Genomic DNA, 20,128 nt, shown 5'->3' with positions numbered 1-20,128 from the left:
TTTTATGTTACTTTTGGCAAATTTATTAACAATTTTATAGTAACAGATTTATTGTACTATTTCATAAGTTCGTGACGTTGATAAATATTTATGGCAAAGGTTATGTTTTATATTTGATGGCATAGGTATTTAAGTTTTACACACTTGCTTTGTGTAAGCGTAATCACACATTTTGTAAACCATGTAATAATAAAGCGAAAAGGTTATTTCTTTGAAGGAATAACTAAAAAATATGTTACACTCGACTTAATGTTAAAGAGTGGGATAGAAATATCAACACGATAAGTGTCTTCTGGGTATGTTTCGGAATTATTTAAATTGAACCAATTAATAAAAAAGGAAAAATAGAATAAAGCAAAATAATTATTATAAGTTGTAACTATAAATCGTAGTAAATAATAGTAACACAATAATATATTAATTTCAATAGAAATAAGAAGCGATATATAAAAATATTGTTTTTTTTTTATGTCAGAACAATAAAATACGCGGCGAAAGTGACGTTTGTGTCGAGTCAATGTGTTAATTTATGCTCATTTACATTTTGAGTCATACTTCAAGAGCAACAAAGGAAATGACTTTAAAAACATATATTTTGTTTACTTCAAAGGGTATTATGTATTTTATTTTTATTTAATAAATCTTTAATAGATAACATTTCATCGACAGATTTAATAAAGATAATTTATTTAGCCTGTTTTATATTTTATTAAACCGATCGATTCAAGCTCTTGCTCCTTTATATAATTATTATAAAAAGTAATAGTTAGAAACGAATAATTTTTTTTGAATTTTTCTAGAATAATTTTAAAAAAAGAATCATTTATTCAATAAGGTTCAAGTGTGGACTATGATAAAGAATTAAAAGTCCCCTAATGATCGTTGAAGTTGAATTGGGCCATATAAGTACATATTCCGCTAAAAATAAATAAATTAATTGTTCTTGACAGTACATTTTCATATTTCTCTTATTAATAGGCATTACTGCTTTACTCACAATTAATTTTTAATTGTCTGAATAAAATGTTCATTTCTTATCGCGACTTTACAAGGTCAAGTCTTACTTACTGTAATATATTGTAGATACATTAAAAAAATATGGACATTATTTGAGATATATATATATTTATAATTATATATATATATATATTTATTTATCTGAGAAATATAGATGAAACTATTTATTTCTGTCAAAATACATCGTTGATTAAACAGAGATAATGCGACTTATAAAAAATACAGGCTTTCCTTCAAACAAACGGAATATTCGATGATAATAGAACTCATTATTAATTATATATAGTCCGATTAATTTAAGATGTCACCATACAGTTATAATACATGTATTGTATTGAAACAGAGTTTCGCAACTACTTTATAACTTATCGCTCTTTATCGCAGTTGCTCATATCGCCAATACCGGGCACATGTTCGTGTGACAAAGACTTGCGTAATTCCGCTTTTATAAATATATACCTGTTTATGTTACCTGTATCTCTAGCACGAGTTGGCAACGTCACACTAAAAACAGATAGTTTTGTTGTCTCTGTTTGTCATACATTAAACACGTACTAAGGATAAGATATATATACTTTGTCATAATCTTTACATTGTTCGATTAAATAAAAAATATATAACCTAACTGTAATTAACAAGTCTAAAAACTTGTCTATTTAAGAAGGATTTAATAATGCTAGTTTATCCTTAAATACAATCTCTGACACTATCAAAAACACCAAAAGTAATAAGTAGGTATCTTCCGGATGACTTTACACAATAGTTTTTCATTGCTTTCTAAAGTTTACAAAAAGACGTGAAAAATAATACAGGAAACAGGAAATAATGATAAAAATGATAGTTTAAAAACATTTAAGACTCATGACCGAACTGTTTAGGTGCGGAAATAACCGTGACGTGTTAAGACGACTTAACTGTCTATTGTCTGTTAGTGATTTATAATTCTTAACTCTCCAGTTAATTATTAACTATGCTATTTTCATTAATATAGTTATTGCCTCAACGTAACTCTTCAGTCGACACACAACACACAGATACACGTGTTGTATGTTAGACTTATTATTATTATATATACATTTTTCTTTACTGTAACATTTTCTTCTTATTTCATTGAAATAACCATTCGATTTACACAACCTTGGTTACAAACCTTTTAAAGGTTTTCCGAAATAAATAAATATTTGTTTTATATCAAATGAGGACGTTTGAACGTGTTTGTGAGATAATTATTTCTTTAGTAAACCGTTGACTATAAATTATAAAAATGGTTGAAGTAAACGAAAATAATAAATATCTTATATATAAACTATCCTTCTCATAGCTAAATACAAAACAACGGTACGAAAACAAAACAGGAAAATTTGTAATAGATAAATAGCATAAGAATTTAATTTAAACCTTAAATATACACCGATTACTATAGATATCCGGTCAAACGAAGTGTTTATATAAATTTTAAAAAAAGAATTTAAATGTAAATTTGGATTTCTCCAAACAGTATGTTTAGTAAAAAACATCTTATATACAAACTTACTTTATATAAAGTATAGACGTTTATACAGAGGGAATTCATTTAAATTTTTATTAGTAATTAAATCAGATCCAACGTGAGATAAGTATCTGAATAAAATGTTGTGGTATTCCCTCACAGAACCAGTGGCGCAACAAACAATAGTATCAACGTTGAGATCATGAAGAAAATATAAAAATATGTTCAATTAAATGTAATAGATACTATTGAACTGTTACAAAGAATGTAATCATTATTGTTTTAATGATTACAGTTGAATGCTTAGTCTGGCTGGCTTTTTGATGTTGACTGAAATATACAGCCGAAGTAACCGAGTATGTTATTAAAAAAGTATGTATATAAAACCTTATTATAGATGTATCAATAGTTCATGATTATTATTTATTTTTTTTGATTATTTTGTATTTTATATATTTATATTAAATAAATGTCAGCGACGATTTCCTTTAAAGATTGTGCGACATCAAGAATGATGGAGCACTTCATCTTTGGATGATCTCGATAAGATTTACGCGATTCGTGATTGTCATCTAACAATGTAACACAATACAGGCGACAGAGATTTATCTACATATGATACATCTGTAGGATTTTATAATGCGTTTTAATTCTTTAATTCGTTTTGATTGTATCAAAAATTATAAGAAAATTTAATGATATATGTGATTTTATTTTTGATGTTTAATAACCTGAGATGTATGGATCAAATGAAAATTATAAAAAAAAACGTTTTCGTCTTAATTTGTCCTTACATTGAAATATTTCAACGATATTTATACGTATATAATTATAGTTTATTTAAAAAAAAAATCTACACTCACTATAATACACGTGCGTAACAGCATAGAGCGTGGATTGCGTAATTTTGAAAGTAAATGTACTTATCAATAAGTGAGATAACAGTGGTTGTATGATCTGTACAGTTCGATGCAATCAAATGAATAGCCGTCAGATCTTAACTGATACTTCAGGTAGCGTTAAATTTATATATACTTTGTGTTACCTTTATAAGTCGAAAGTAAAGACGTTTTCTATACTTACAATGACAAAGGGAACGGAGTAGACAGAAGACGTGTGATATTGAAATGTTTTAAGATTTTGTATTAATGTGTAATGCATTATGTGTGTTTTTGAAAAAAAAAACCTTAAGAAAAATTATAATTAGGTTTAATTCTGTTTAATTATATTTGGCATGCAAAACGCAGTGTATTCTATCTGTTAGTAGCGACTTCTCCATAAACACATATTAATAAAAATACACAAGTCGATGTTTGAGATTTCCTTAACCGCTTTTCAAATCTATTATAATAAAACAAACAGTAGATGGTAACAATAAAGTATTGACGAAGACAATCGTCAATTATATCATTGCAAAATCTAACCGTAAAGGAATACAATCATCATACTACTTGCGGTTTCCATTTGTAAATCATTAAATATACGAACAATTCAAATAAATGAACGTATTGGAAAATAATTTTAAATAAACACATACTTTCTATCGATAGCCATGTACGATTGTTTTAATATCTTTACTGGATATTTTCATTAAAAAAGAATGCTTTATTTGTTTATTTAAATGGTAATATCACATTGATGATTCACTGTCATCTGTCACTTTAGTGTTACGTCAGTGGTGACACGTGTTAGAGTTGTGAAAAGTGGAAATCGTTAATTATTGAAGACAGCTTTAAGATTTTCTCTTTGTAAAATCTCATTTACACGTAAAACCTCATTTACATCCGGTTATTAAGGAAACATTAATAAAAAAAGGTACTGCAAAATAGTGTTATTGTCTCGCTTTACAGTAACGAATTAATACAATTATGGGATTCATACAATAATTCTGGCTCGAATTTACACTTTAGTCATTACATATATACAACTTCGGCCTCTAAAATACTTCCAAATTTCTCCTTCGTATACAAAATTAGAGAAACTGCTTCGCTTATCATATCATAAATCGCATTGTGTCCGCAACTGTTCTATGTTTTTAAATGTGAATTCTTAATTAGCGTATAGCATTTGTATTGTTTATATTTATTTGGAATAATTTGAAATATCAACAAACGTAATTAAAAGTCGTGTATGTTTGTTATAAGCCAAGCAAGTTTCGCGCCGCGCCTGTGTTATTCTCTGAGAGCGGCGTATGAATCACTTTGTCATTCTGCCGCGTCCTTTATATCGTTGTGTGAATCGTTTGACGTAAATATTAGTTTTTAAAATAGTTTCAATTAAAATAATTCGACAGTAATTTATATTAGAAACTCGCTTGTTTTTGTCACATGCCAATATATGCTGTCAATTTGGAGTTATATTGAAGTAGACTACACTTTCATTTTATATTAAATATATTGTGTTCATATTTGAAGGTATAGTAATGTTTTCTATACAATACCAATAAACTAAGCCTATCGCGAGTATTCATTAAAATGAAGCTAATAGTTTTCCGATTATACTACGCGTATTTTATTATTTCGAAAAACTACATAGTCCCGACGTTTCGGTTACTTTGTAGCAGCCGTGATCACGGTAAAGCAGTTTTTAAAATGAGACGAAACCTCTCAGCATTCCATGGATTCACCGTGCGGGTGCCGGGTCCATCGCGTTGCAGGGAGAGGAGCTTCAACAGTGCCTGGGACTTGCGACCCAGGTGTAGGTATGTAGGTTATAAAAAACGCGTAGTAATCCGAAAAAAAATAATAGTTTAATTTAAATTTAAGGATGAGCGCACCAAGCAGACCGACCTTCTTACTTATCGAAATATAAATGTCTGTGGAAGTTAATCGAATACCTTGACACTATTTTTCATATATTGACAAAAATTTAATCATTCTCTCGCATTTCGTAATTGAATATCGATACTTTGTAGACAAAACTCACTTGTAATGTAGTTTCGTAACAGAGCTAGCGGGAAAATATATATTGTGGACATAATTATTGTATTTTGAAATTATATTTCCAAATAGCGTGATAGTTCCATTTTACTCTGTCTACGTGTTCACGATTGTTCACCTTTGTTATTTACGAAACATAAATCAGATGAGATTTACGTAAATTAAGTGTGTACACGCACGTTGGTAGTGCTTGTGTAATTATTACGGATGAATTTTACTTAAAAAAATTACATCCTCGTTCATTTTAAAATATTTTTTAATTTAGTACATGTAAATGTGGATTCTATAATTACCATAAAGACGGATTCATATTTCATTTTTTTTTTAAATATATTTGATATTTCAAACGAAAAATGAGGTAAAGGTACCTATTAGTAATGAGGTTGTAAAAAAAAACGGTTTTATAATACTATAGAATTGCTAAAACAAGTAACTTAATTTACTACAAATCATTTATTAAAAATTTTCCCTCAGTAATTACGAAAATTGTATTATAATTTAATTAAAAACATTGAAATTTTATACATTTTATGAACATTTTATTTCTTGAATCATAAAATTTTATCAGATATGGGTTACATTGTTTTTTAATTAGGACTGAATATAGCAATAAAATTATTTCACTATATATATTACAAAAAAAAATATTCTTTTGTATACTATTGTGTATTAATTTTATATTAACCAGAACTTTTCCAATTCAAAATCACTGTTCTAATATTTGGTAAATGTGTTATTCAGTAATAATTTGTAGTTGAATCGAAAACATAATTATTTAAAATATAATGTACGGTCTTTAAACGACTCGATAAAGTTGTTTTGGCATAAAAACTACTGTTATATTTATGACTTTTATAACAGTATAAAATTATTTTAAAACGTCTGGTTTTATTATTTGATGTTTTTTTTTAAACCAATCCTACAACTTTCCGTCTTATCTGTATAAAATGTATGCGGGTACATTTGAAATTAATATAAATACAAATATTATTCTAAAATTAAAAAAAAAAAACATAAAAACTCACGCGGCGTGTCCGATATGTCATCCATGATCGCCAATTTGCTTGGTCGCTTGTCGTCCTCATGTCTTAAACCCATTTTGACTTAATTCGGAGATTAATTAAAAAAAAATAAATGCCACAGCTGTCACAATTTATTTCTGCCCTATATATTTTATTGGTATTATTAACATCTAATTTGGCGTGATCAGGTACGTGTTACTCCGTCATGGCGCACGTTCGTCGCGAAGGCTCTAGTCGACTGTTGCGTCGCTGTGCGCTAACCTTGTTTTAAAGGCACGCGACTCGCCCGCCGTATATTGGAGATCAGTGAAATTGACGAGTGAATCTTATCCTGACCGCCTTTATCGAGTCCTCGAGATGACGCACAAACTTAAAGTCAATCTCTTTATTATATTACATTCAGAAATCCTTACGTCGGCTTCTTCAATGCATGTTCTCATATCTGTTTTTTTAAATACATATTACGATTTTTGGTTGTGCAGTCAGGAACGATTCGCGGGCTTGGGAATGCGTTGAAAATATAATGTCCGTTTAGTTAAGACATCAGGAAGGACAAGGAAATACATTACAAGTAACCTCTGTATTTTTGAAATGCTAAAGATATTTTTTTTTTGTTTTGATAAGGATAATTTCAAACAGAGCTGTTAATTCATTTTACAATGTGTATCATGCTTATTGTTTATCTTGCATTAAATACATGCATGCTTAATCATGGCGATTATTTTGGGTAGATGAATCAAATTATCATAAACAATGAACCTGTACCTGTCAAGAAACTATGTAATGAATCACAAAAAAATAAATATCGTTATCAAAGCGTCGCTAATTTAATAGTTCCCATCCGTGACGTTCACTTCAACGGTGTTTACATAGCATTATAAAATAAAATACAATAAGCGAAAACATCCAGAGCCTGCGTTTCCTGTTTATTCAAACTTTTATAAATAATTATATAATACTGGGATAGTTCTCATATAGTTCAATAATCACGTCATTTTTAAAACGATTTTATCAAATGTCAAATGATTTGACAGCTTAATGACAGGTCAAGTCACGGTTGTTACGAGAAACGTAGGCGCTATGAAATTTTTTTGTAGGTTTTAATCAAATTTAATCCAGTGCGAGCGAAGTTGATAAGAAAAACATATTTGAATATCGCTTACACAGTCATTGTCAACGCGTACGATGTTTTCGTTTTGATCACTGGGCGCCATGACTCTCATGACAAATTAATATATTGTTTCGCAGTTCTCTTGAAGCATATTGTCTTTTGTACTAGGAATAAAACCTCCTTGATGGTGTAATAATTAAATGTATGTAGTTATTTAGGCTCATGATTTTATAGCATACTGTAATTTTTTTTTCTTGGAATTTAACGATGAACGTAAAGATACATATTTCTGTGGCGTTAATAATAAGAGTATACATTTTTACAAAGTAAGTAAATCATAATTTTATAAAACTCGTATGAGCGATAAAGTACATAACATATAAACCTGTTTTATGTTTTTATTATTTTACCTCAATATAATTATTACGATTAATATGTTCATCGGAGTGTATAGAAAAAAAAATTATCTACAAGATTAATATCAGATGAGATTTTTTTTTTTGTAAAAATTTGGAATCCATATCAGACATCTGAATGCAGTATCTTTGAAGTGAATTTGAGATGACACTTATAACTTCATTCTATATTTAAAAAAAAACAATATTATTTAATTTAGAACTGATTTTTATTTGCATTTTCATCTTAATAATAAAAAGTTGTATTATTACTTATGCATTGGCTATCAACCTTTGATCAAATCCGTAATGGAAAAGTAAAATCATGTTTATAAAACTACTATTAAATTTGTAGTCATTGATAAAACTTGCGTAACATATCAGAGGGTTCGACGGTATTACCAAAACACTGGCAGTGTAAGGTGACGATGCTCACAAAACACAAAAAAAAAGAAAATATTATCAGTGTTCTTTATTTACAAATTTATACCTACCTTATTATAAATATCCAAGTGTTTACCTATTTTCGACCTTTTTCTACTGTCGATAGAATAAGTTTTTCTGTAAAATTACGAAAAAACAACATACTTTGTTGTTAATAGTTAAGTTAAGAACGAGGAAGGTCAATATTATTTTTTTATTGAAATCTACATCTGTAAGAAGTTCTGTAAGTATTATCTGTATTAAAAAACTGTCCGATATTTTTTTCTTTGCGACCTGGATAATTAAAAAAAATAATAAGTATGTAAGTCGATTGTCAACTATTTTTAATTTAAATTTACAATTACTATTCTATACAATATTATTTTATAGTTATATTTATATTATATCATTCTTAACTGTATACTTAACAACATTGTTGTATTTTATCTAGGAAGCTATAATATTGTACATTAAAATGTAAATATATTAAACAGCATAGTTACGTTAGTTTTCTTTCTATTGTTTTACAAAGGCTTTGATTTATTTGTTTAGAGCAATCACAGTTTATTATCGATTTAAAGCGAGCTAACTTATCCACCCGGCGTTTATTGCTGTTTTGTGATCCGTTTGTAACTTTCACTTTGCTTCGAAATTCAAAAATACATATTGAATATTATATTACTTCAAATTTATCTTAATTCAGTAAATCTCCAATGATATATTCTTTAATGTATATCAAAACAAGTACTTAAAAGAATAAAACTGATACAGATAAAAAAAATACTTATACAGGTTTTGCTTAAATACTTTGACGTCAGAGGCCCGTTAAAAATAACAGTGTTGTTATAAATAAATAAATAAATAAAGAGCAGCTATTTCGTAAAGATTTGTATGACACGTAAAGATTTGTATGATTTGTTATACAGGATCTTCCTTTGTATACGTTTTTGGCGATGATATCGCATGTTATTTGAGGAGATATCGCAATTTTTTTCACCCTGTATATATATTATTTTGATTTGAATTCTAATATTAGTATTAAGCAACACGACTTGAATATAACAAATCTAATCTTACATTTGTATCTACATCCATAACAGTCCTGAAATTTTTAATATTAACCATTTTTATGCTATTATGCATGCTATTATATATGTATATAGTTATATTTATTCTAGGCTCAAATAAAAACAAACATATTTAATTTACAACATTTAAATAAAAACTATGGCTTTGAATAAATAAAAAAATATACGAGACGTTAAGGAATAGTTTATACCCGCGTGGAATAACAGCGAGAATGTGAACGACACTACCTTCTGAATAGCAATGTTTATTCTTTATGCGTATAATAAACTAATATAACTGTATATAACTGTTTGAACAAAGAAGTGATGTCAACTTCTAAAGAAAAAAATTCCCGCCATATAATTAAATGCGTACTTACATCCAACGAAAGAGGTGGGTTAATTTTATTTTAACTATAACAGATCAAACAATACTTTCGGACTCGGATTTCGGACTTTTTCATAAGAGTTGTGATAACGAACGATGCCTTAATTTAAGATAACTACGGTATGGAACAATTATCAGAAATTTATAGAAAAATATTTTTATTTATTTTAAGGAAAGTATATTTTTTTCTGTCTTTCAATATCCTTAACTAATTTTTGCCAGCGACTTCGTCCGCGTTAATTTCGGAATTAGTTATAGGTATACGTATATGCTGACCGGGCGCACTCTTTTCCACCCGAGAGGCCATAAATAAGCAGATATTGAAATTTATTTAGTATCTTTTTCGATGTCCGTCTTCTGGTTCTAAGCTATTTCTCCTCCAATTTTCAACCATATCCCTATAGCCGTTCTTGAGTTATAAATAGTGTAACTAACACAACTCTCTTATAAATGTATATATAGGTTGTAAGAAACTTCTTCCAATATCAAAAAGGCTAATTTTATGAGTACGATGGACACGAGTTAGTTCACGTAAGAACAATGAATTAGCAAGATTCACCTAAAACATTGGAGTACTATGAATAGTGTTGCCCAAATGCAAGAACAAGACGAGACTTGGCCAGTCTTGGTCTTGCATTATACATCTGGTCTTGGTCTTGGAATTGCACTCCCAGTCTTGGTCTTGGTCTTGTTTTTGCAGCAAGAGTCTTGCAAGTTTGCAATTACCTATTAGCCTGTCGCCATTTATTAAATGTTACTTTAGATATTAGAACAACGCAACAGAGTAGGTACATTTTGAGCTTGAATAATTATAGGCGTGATCAGTGCCGGCGTTAGGGGGGGGCGTGATGGGGCGATGGCCCAGAGCGACAAATTCGGGGGGGCGCCAAGGTCTGAAGTTGGAGTCTCTTGCCTCTCCTGGTGCAAACCCTCAGAACTGTCCTCTACGCTCTGTGCATATGTATATTTTTTATTGAGATTTTTTTTAGATGGATTTTTTGAGGGTTTGTGGTCGAGGAGTGACTCTAACGATATCGTTACGGAGCTTACGCTTACGATTGGTGCAATACTTCCACCGCCAAACCGATACGCGTGACACGTGGTAGATGGTGGGGATAACTGAACCTTCTACGTCCGCGTCGTTAGCTCTGGGTAACGCTAAAGGAAAGATGAAATTCTTAATATAATTTTACTTGGGATCAGCAAAAAACTAACACTTGAAATTGCTTCCCTCAAGTGGGCGCCACAATATTTTCGCCCGGGGTATCAGTGGCCCTTACGCCGGCACTGGGCGTGATTAAGACGAACCAAATTAATAATTGCCTAAAAATTTCACGAGAAGTTCAAAAAATCTACTGACAACTGTTGGGGTTTGAACCCACGACCTAAGCCATCAGTGCTGATGCTGTAACTAACCAACTGAGCTATGAACTGTGTCCCGCGGGACATCAGTCTGTTACTTAGTAAACGTTTACATTTAGTAATTTTCAATGTACTAAAACATGTAGAAAACATTTTAATGACATTAACGTGACTGTATTTTACAGGTAAATAAATATTTGCAAAAATATATTGTGATGCAACAGTCAATATATCAATGTATTTATTTAAGCAGTTCTTTCATATATTTTTATATTCCTGATCCTAAACTGCACTTATTGCACTCTTTTTATATTATTCGATTACTTTGGAACACTTGTACTCTGTGGCGACAAGCAAAGGGTGAAAAATATAGTGGGTGCTGCGCGGCGGCGACGATTGTTTGTATGCGCAATAGAAGCCGCCCCACGTGTATCTTGATCTTGTACTTCCGAATACTTGCAAAATTTTCATGAGAGTTCAGTCCTGAGCTTTGATGATACGGACAAGGCACCGCTGAGTATCCGACCTTTGATGATGCCGACAAGTCACATGCCAATGCCAAAAAAAATCACATACATTTTACATCCCATAGAGTCCCTAAGCGTATACCCCGAACTCCTGTACTCACTCCCTGAAACGACCTGCAGTCTTAACTGCAAGACGCAAGAGTCTTGCAGGCTTGGTCTTATTCTTGCTTACATCTTGCCAGGCAGTGTTGGTCTTTGTCTTGCATTTTTACAAGAACAAGACCAAGACCTATTTTGGACAACACTAACTATGAAGTAGCCGCTATCCTGATTTATATTCAAGAAACGTTAAGGTGAAGAAATGGGACACGTGCGGGTTCCTCCACGTGGTAGGTTGCTTAAAATAAAACGTCCAACAAGCTTCCAATTGTCATACGACATGTTGTCACAGATAGAAACGAATACGTAATGGCACAGCGTTTTAATGTTGAGTTTGACATCGCTGAGTAATATACTAAAAAAATAAATAATATCCAATGAAGCTTTAACTGTCACCAGTAGATGTTTTCAGTAATAAAAATTATCTAGATAATAATAAATTAGCATAAAGATGAGTCTTATTTCTTTGATCAGGTTTTTTAAAAGCAGCTAAATTGCCGGAGGAAATTGAAATACGCTAACTATAATTTTGGTGTTACGTTCTGTTAGTGAAAGTGTTGAGAGTGAATTGTATCCACATCTTTCGCTTGCATCAGAATCCTGTTATTCCTTTCCCTTCTAAATCTGACCCTGCCGGTGATGAGAAAACGTCTGATGTTACCTAGGAGATAGCAGTATCATGCTGACAACGGTCACATACGAAGCGTCTCTCGTTGATTCGTTAATACTATGTGAAATACTGGCGATAGCATGTAGGGTGACGATACAAACATTGAGTGTACATACGAGATATTTTAAAATAATAAAAAGCGCGTAGTTATCAGATATATAAGTTACATTAAATGGATACTCGCGAAACACTTAGATCTCATTAGATCTTATTAAGCATAGAACATTCGGGAGGGAGTTCTAGTCCAGGATCCTTGGTCTATTTTTGCGCTTGATAAAAATTTAATTAAAATTTCTTCATTTTCGTTCGTCGACTAACCTATAACCTTTTTCAAATAATTCATATTGTCCTTTTTTGATATCATTTTTGGTTTTTAATGAATACATACTCTTCAATCATTTTAACTATATCATTCGACGTTGTTAATGTTTCATTTTTAATTCGTAAGAGTTGAATAATCATCAAATCAACATATTTCATCCCTCCTACCCCTGCCACCCACCACAATCGAGAGTTATCGTACAGGAATTTTTCGGGTGTCACAAAATGAAGCTACTTAGGGAATATGAGCTTGATAGTAATCAAGAGCAAATGTGAACCACGGATCCCGGACTATTCTGCTCGTGTCAACGTATAAAGAATTGACCTTGCAATTCTTCATTTTAGTAGCGTGTTCCAATATATCAATAGGTACACTACCAGTACATAATATGTGAACATAAGTAGTTGGCAATATAATGAGTGGGATTAAATAACATCGAGTAGAAAATTCAATTATCATTGTTGATAACAATGTCATGAGTTATTCCGCGTGCTTACTGTCCTTAAACTGTATTACTTTTCAAGTTAAATTAACTCCATATAAACACTATTGACTTTAAGTTAAATAACAAGGAACTTATTGACGATACGAACAAACTGAATTATTCAATAAATAATTTTATGATTCATTGGAAGAAAATACGAGAAAAATGATACAAAGATATTGTTTTCATACATTGTCTTAAACAACTTTATTCATTCAGAATAAATATACACATCACGCCTTAGAAACGACTTTTTATGTTTGGTTTCTCTTAAATATTTTAGTTATTATAAACGTTCATAAAATATTACAATTTTTAAACGTTTTTTCAAAATTATTTATACCTACGTAGTTTAAGGAGAAGTCTATTAAATAAGATATAAAGTAAAATAATTCTCATTACGCTTAGTACAAGTTTGCATTTTCAATGTACATACGATGAGTTGTCACGTCAATACTGTAATGTTCAAAGGTTTGTGTGAAAATAATTATACTCACCGTGTGTAGCGTGCATATAGTAAGCATTTTTTTTTGTTTTTCTCCTATTAAGAACCTAAAAAAATATTAATTATAATATGATTGTTACGGTAAATTTATAATCTCTCAGTTACATTAGTATTTATCTCTTTAATAAAGATATTTATAGATTTTACGCTCCATATTGAAATTACAGCAGGTAAATATATACAGGTAGGTACATACGAAACTATATTGTAATATTATCTGTTTGTTTGTCATTAAATAAATTTAACAATTTCACCAATTCTTCAAGGACTTGTTCTCTTCGACAGATAAATAATTATAATAAATGATAGTATTAGTCTAATAATAAGTTTCTTGTGTGTATATTGCTTATTACTGCTACACATCACAGCAAACAAACGTCAAGAAGTTTCCAGTGTAGCGTACAGTAAAACGTCGATTTTCTTATCTAGTTTTTTTTTTTGTTCCTAGTTTTTGATTCTTTATAAATGGCCAGTAACAAAATATTGTCGATGACATAAAAATTTACAATGAACTTTATTGTTTAAAAAAATCTGTCTGCAGGTGTTATTGTCTTGTCCAAAGCTGATAGCGGTTTTGATTATAAATAATAAAAAAAAACTATATATATTTTACAATTAAGCGAGTTTATAAATAAACCTTCTTAGAGACGTAAACATACTTGTGATTGATTGATACTGTAGTCTGTAATTATGTTATTTATAACTTTATATGAATAAATTAGGACTAGGAATGAAAGGAATCAAGTTATACTATCAATTTATAAACTTCACATTGTGAACGCGAAAGTAATGCCTGTTGAAGCTGGTTAGGACTTGCTGCAACTTTCCTATTTTCATAAATAAATTCACTTTAGCATCAGCTCACAACTAAGATCCAATTATGATATATGTATGTAGTCTGTTAAAACACTGATATAGAAGAAAGTAAAAAATATTTTTTACAAATAAATGTAATGCATATGTCTATCTTTAGTCTATAGAAATCTTATTTGTCTATTACAGGTAATCAATGGTGCAACTAGGCCATCGAAATCCAGTGCACCAATCTAAAAGTGTTTATTTTAAAGATATTAAGTACGATTATGTCGAAGTGTGAGGTGATAAAGATATCATTGTTCGTATATTTGTAGAGTAAACTATAAACGCAAATAGAAAGCATTCCGTTAAAGAGTATCTTAAACACATTTGTATTAAAATTAAATATGCATAGCTTATGCAAATAATAAACTGTTTAAAATTATTATTTTAAGTCACTTTTTTTTTTAATTTTACGTTGGCAATGACATTCATTAGATGCTACTTATATTTTAATATGCAACTAAATAGGCGCAATTCTCAATACGTGTAAGGAGTATTTAAAATGTTGAGTATAAATAGAAATATAAAACAGACAAAAATTCTGGAAAACAATTAAAGTAATTGAACAAATAAAAACCCTTAACGTCAATAGAACTGGCTTTATCTAAAATGACATTAAAAAGAAAGAGGTAAAAAAAACACAAGAGTTAACAAGAATGTTGCTATTTATCAAGGATATACATGGATTTACATTTAAAAAGAAATTCATTAAAGGATTAAATTTTATCTAATACATCTACTAGGAATATAATTTATGTGAATTAGAAACAAACATTGCTTTTTAATTTTTAAATTCAACAATAGTTAATAATCATAATTCCTGAGACAGGTTTCGTGATGTTCACGAGATAAATGTAATTTTACAGAGATATAGACGGACAAGATGTTTCCTCAAAAGATAAATATAACGAAAATACAATTCCATCTCGGCACTAAACGAATTATATGTTTGTATTTTGAAACCAAATATAGTTACGTTTTAATAAATGAATTGAATAGCATTTTAATTAAAAATGTATATAATATAACATGGCGGTGACAGTTCATGTTGTCATACAATTTCTTTGCTGTCACTATGTCTGTTAATAATTGTTGTTACGTTATTTCTTCTTTCGGTTTCTCGTGTAAGGTAATTTTTTTTTAAATTTAAACTGAATCTATCATATAAATATGTGTGTCATCTGAAAAATTTAATTGACTCATAACTCAGCAGTGTTGTGTTATTTTTCTAAATCTTTAAAATAGTGTTATCCGGGATTTACACTCGCGTACGAGTCGCGAGACGAGGCACCAGCCGAAACACAAGGTGACAGTTTAAATAGTCGCTCGAGAGTCTAAATTACCGTTTTTATTACGGGTGTATTGAGAACCTTGTGCTTCGGCTCGTGTCTCGTCTCGCGATTCGTACGCGAGTGTAAATCCCGGGTAAAGTGTATGAATTATTTTTCACATCACCTCTATTTTTTTCGATACTCATCACTATCGTTATGACAAATCTCTTATAGTCCGGCCGCTAACAATTTGCGATTCTGAAACCTGTCAATTCGTCACGGTTATTGATGTACACTAATAAACATTAATAATATTAAGGGCATTTATTACGCATATTTATTCAATTTAATATATCATGTTTTGTTATTTTTATAACGATTATATTTCAAACGCAATGCAAATTAATATTAATTAATGATCATTATAGTAAGATTCCAAAAATATTTGATTAAAATTCCAACGTTACTACAACAATTTAGATAACTTTGAAAGGCGGCACTTGACTTTTTAACTTTTAAGAGCTACATATCTCGTAAAGTTTTCAATAAATTTTCTTAATAAATTCAACCTTAAATTTTATCAGCCTAAAATATGTTTTAATATAATTACTCGTTAATAAAACAAGAAAAAAATATTTAATATTTGCCGTAAATAGAACGCCAGTTCAAAGTTACATCGTCCATTTTACCACGACTTTTCTAAAAAAAAAAATGGTGTTTTCATGAAACAATACCGCCCTGCCGTCCTAGTTTGGGCTCGTGGATATTCTTATGTGTTTTTTTGGAATTATTGCTCTCTTTTTGGACAAAATAACATAGAGATACAAAATAGAATAATAAAATTCCAAAAAGATACAAGCAATCAGATTCTTCTGAACTCTGAACATAATCTTTAATCCTTCCAATTTTATTTTAAATATAATGAAACAATGACATTAAAAGTATTAAAAGTGATAGATTAAAAATTATAAAATATTTCTCGATAAAGATAATGTCCTTATTAAATTATTTAAACTATATAGAAATTTCTAGAATAAGATAACAGTAACGAGTTACGAGAGATCCATTCGTGGAGGTGTGAACGTAAATAAAAAAAACGATAGTAGGTAAAATAATTCATTATCGATATTTTTTAAAATAGCATTTTTATAGTTGCCGAGTCAAGTGACCTTGAAATTTATGTGTAACATTGTGTATTAAATTCTTTTTTTGAAATTATAAAAAAAATTCTCTTTAATTATAAACTAAGACGTTAATGTTTAGTTAAAAAAAAGGAACGTCTGTCTGAATCAGTTTTATAATCATACGTATAATATATATTTAAATGCCTGTTTAAAATAACTATGTTTGATATGATTACATGTTTTGAAAAATGGTAGTTTTGTTTTTAAGTTTGATTTTCTACGTCCAACTAAATGTAGCAGGGATTTAGAATACTTGTCATTGAATAAGAATACTTAAATCTCAAGTATTGTGTTTTTTAAAACTACTAATTTAGGCTTTGTATAACGTAAAAGTTACTTACAATATATATACATTTATATATATATATATATAATTTTATTCGCTTAGTATAATATAGTATCTTTAATTTTATAAAATGTGCGAATGTAAACCCCCTACTGAGCTATGTAGATAGTTTAACAAATAAATGGTTACAAAAGTAAAATGCAATTAAGATCCCAAACGCCAATAGTTCTCTTAAGGTATTCCATCAAAATATTATTCCCATAGATATAAAATGTATTGATAGCATAACATTGCAATTGTTTTACTGATAGTGACATATTATTTGTAATTATCTATTCGCAGAGCATAGGTGTATCAATCCTCAAAGATGACGCTATATAACTTTACGCTACTCGAAAGAGCTTAGAGATATGATAAAACTAATCCCATAAGAGCTGGCAGGTATCGTGACTTGTGTAGAAATATAACAACAGCCAACCGTGAGGCTGTGTTTGTGCACGCCCACGTCTCATGAGTGTCATGCCAGCATCCATGCGCAGCGCATGGACTACACAATCTCGTCAAAGTCAGATAAATCAGACAAGATAAATGAATATACCGTGTGCCGCGCCCCCCCTCTAAAACATTTACGTATCTTTGTTATCTATATAATCTATTGTTTGTTGCGGATATATAAACGTATTATATTAATATAGTTTTTAAGACCATCTACACTCAGAGTCGTATAAGATGAAATGGTATCATAAAAATATAATAAATACGTATTCGACCACAAAGAGGCGTACTACCAAAAGGCGGCGAACAAATTCCCTTCCTCTACTTTTCAGTTACTTTTGTGTGGCGTCAGTGAAGGAGTGGTTCTGGTTTTTTACCATCAGCTCCATCTCTTCCACAGCGAATAAGGTTGGACAAAAGCAGAACATGGCAAATAAGAGAATAGTTGGGTGAAGAATAAAGAAGTCATTCAGTATATATTGAAATATTTTATATTTTATTTTATCCATACTATCCCTACCATATATGCATTTTTAATATTAAAAATGCGAAAGTAACTGTCTGTCTGTCTGTTACTCAATCGCGCCTAAACTACTGCATGAAATTTGGTATGGAGATATTTTGATATCCGAGAAAGGACATAGGCTACTTTTTACCCCGGGAAAATGACGCATTCCCATGGGAAAATTCAGGAGGGCCTATCGCTTTTATTAGGCGTAAGCCTAAACTACTGAAAATATTTAAATGAAATTTGGTAAGGAGATAGTTTGAGACTTAAGAAAGGACATGAGTTACTTTTGATCGCGGGAAAACAACGCAATCCCATGGGAAAAATTACTTTCCGGGGAATCTGATGGTTTTCACTCCTAAGTTACCAAAGATTTGAATAATATTTGGATAAAATTGGTATTACGGGAAAACAACGTATTCCCAACCCTTATGAAGTAGGTTGTCGAACATGTTAAACTTATCATACACGTATATTAAAGCGGGCTTCGCGAGCCACGTGCCTCAAGCCCTCAACATTAGACGCAAACTATGGCTCCCACCAAGTTCCCAAAAAAAAAACTTAATAAATTCCAATATCTGGCTATTTATGGCCTTTAGGGTGGAATAGAGTTTGCCCGGTTATTTATACATATATTACTAATTCTGAAAATAACACGGACGAAGTCGCGGGCAAAACCTAGTATTTTATAAAAGTTTGTATCGTATCCATTAAATTAGATACAAAATACGGTCGCTAATGAGTAGCAGTGCACTACTGTGTCAAGAAATATAACAGAGTCTAATCGAACTAATATAGAACAAAATTATTTTATGTAATACATAATTATGTAAGAACGGTTTCTATGAAATCAGTGTAGAAGAAAAATACAGAAAACGGCAATGACATATTTATAAAATATTAGAAAAGGGATAAACAAACATTAATTTACAAAATAGATATGGATGACATAATTTAGTCTTTATGCCGAGAAAATAATACCTACTATAAGAACCGACATTAAAAATACATATCGGTTTCCAATATGCAACTGTTAGCTTGTGTTAAAAAAATTACTTGTCACATAAACGTCAGAACGTAAACAGTATTTACCTGTCTGAATAAAATATTACATAAGGCACGTAAGTTTGTGAAACTACTTTGGTATTGTCAAAGAAAACGTGTTTAATCTTTTTTGAAATTAGAGCAACGAAAGAAATTAATTATCATTGTTAACAACTCCAATAAGGCGCAATTGTGTTTCTATTTTTATATTGCGTTTAATAAATTTAACGACGCTTAAGTATATTTCAATTTAAACTTATAGCTTTATTTTTAATAATTAACTTCTCTTAATATTTTTACTCATATTCAATTTTGATTTTTTATAGATATTCTTAAAAGTGCTCGTAAAAAATATATTAATTTTTTTCTTAAACCCGGACAACACTTGAAAAACAACTATACCTTTAGGTAATAGATACTAAAATGTTGACTAAATCCCCCATTTTATAACCTTTTTAGCATTTATATTTTGTGAAGGACACAAAACTTTTGACAATACCAATAGATACATATTGGTATTAAACATTTTTAATATCAATTTTAAGATTAATTATTTAAATTAAGTTATAAAGTCAGCAATTATGATGCTAATTCAAGACTGTTCGAAATTTAAATTAATACTATTATATTTGATATTGTTTGGAGAATAAAAGTTTACATGT

The 20,128-nt window shown here is 30.0% G+C and overlaps 1 protein-coding gene across 1 annotated transcript in view; it reads right to left on the bottom strand.

The window, feature by feature from the left end:
• Nucleotides 1-6,740, bottom strand: part of LOC116770350 (putative inorganic phosphate cotransporter) — a 30,417-nt gene extending 23,677 nt beyond the window's left edge. The window contains exon 1 of the mRNA XM_061527608.1: nt 6,471-6,740. Coding sequence (XP_061383592.1) covers nt 6,471-6,543 — 73 coding nt within the window. The 5' untranslated portion in view covers nt 6,544-6,740. The remainder of the gene's footprint in view (nt 1-6,470) is intronic.
• Nucleotides 6,741-20,128: the final 13,388 nt, after the last annotated feature.

Source organism: Danaus plexippus (assembly GCF_018135715.1).
Source record: "Danaus plexippus chromosome 13 unlocalized genomic scaffold, MEX_DaPlex mxdp_15, whole genome shotgun sequence".
NCBI lineage: Eukaryota > Metazoa > Arthropoda > Insecta > Lepidoptera > Nymphalidae > Danaus > Danaus plexippus.
Note: the sequence above shows the minus strand (reverse complement) of the source record. Positions and strands in the feature narration are given on the sequence as shown.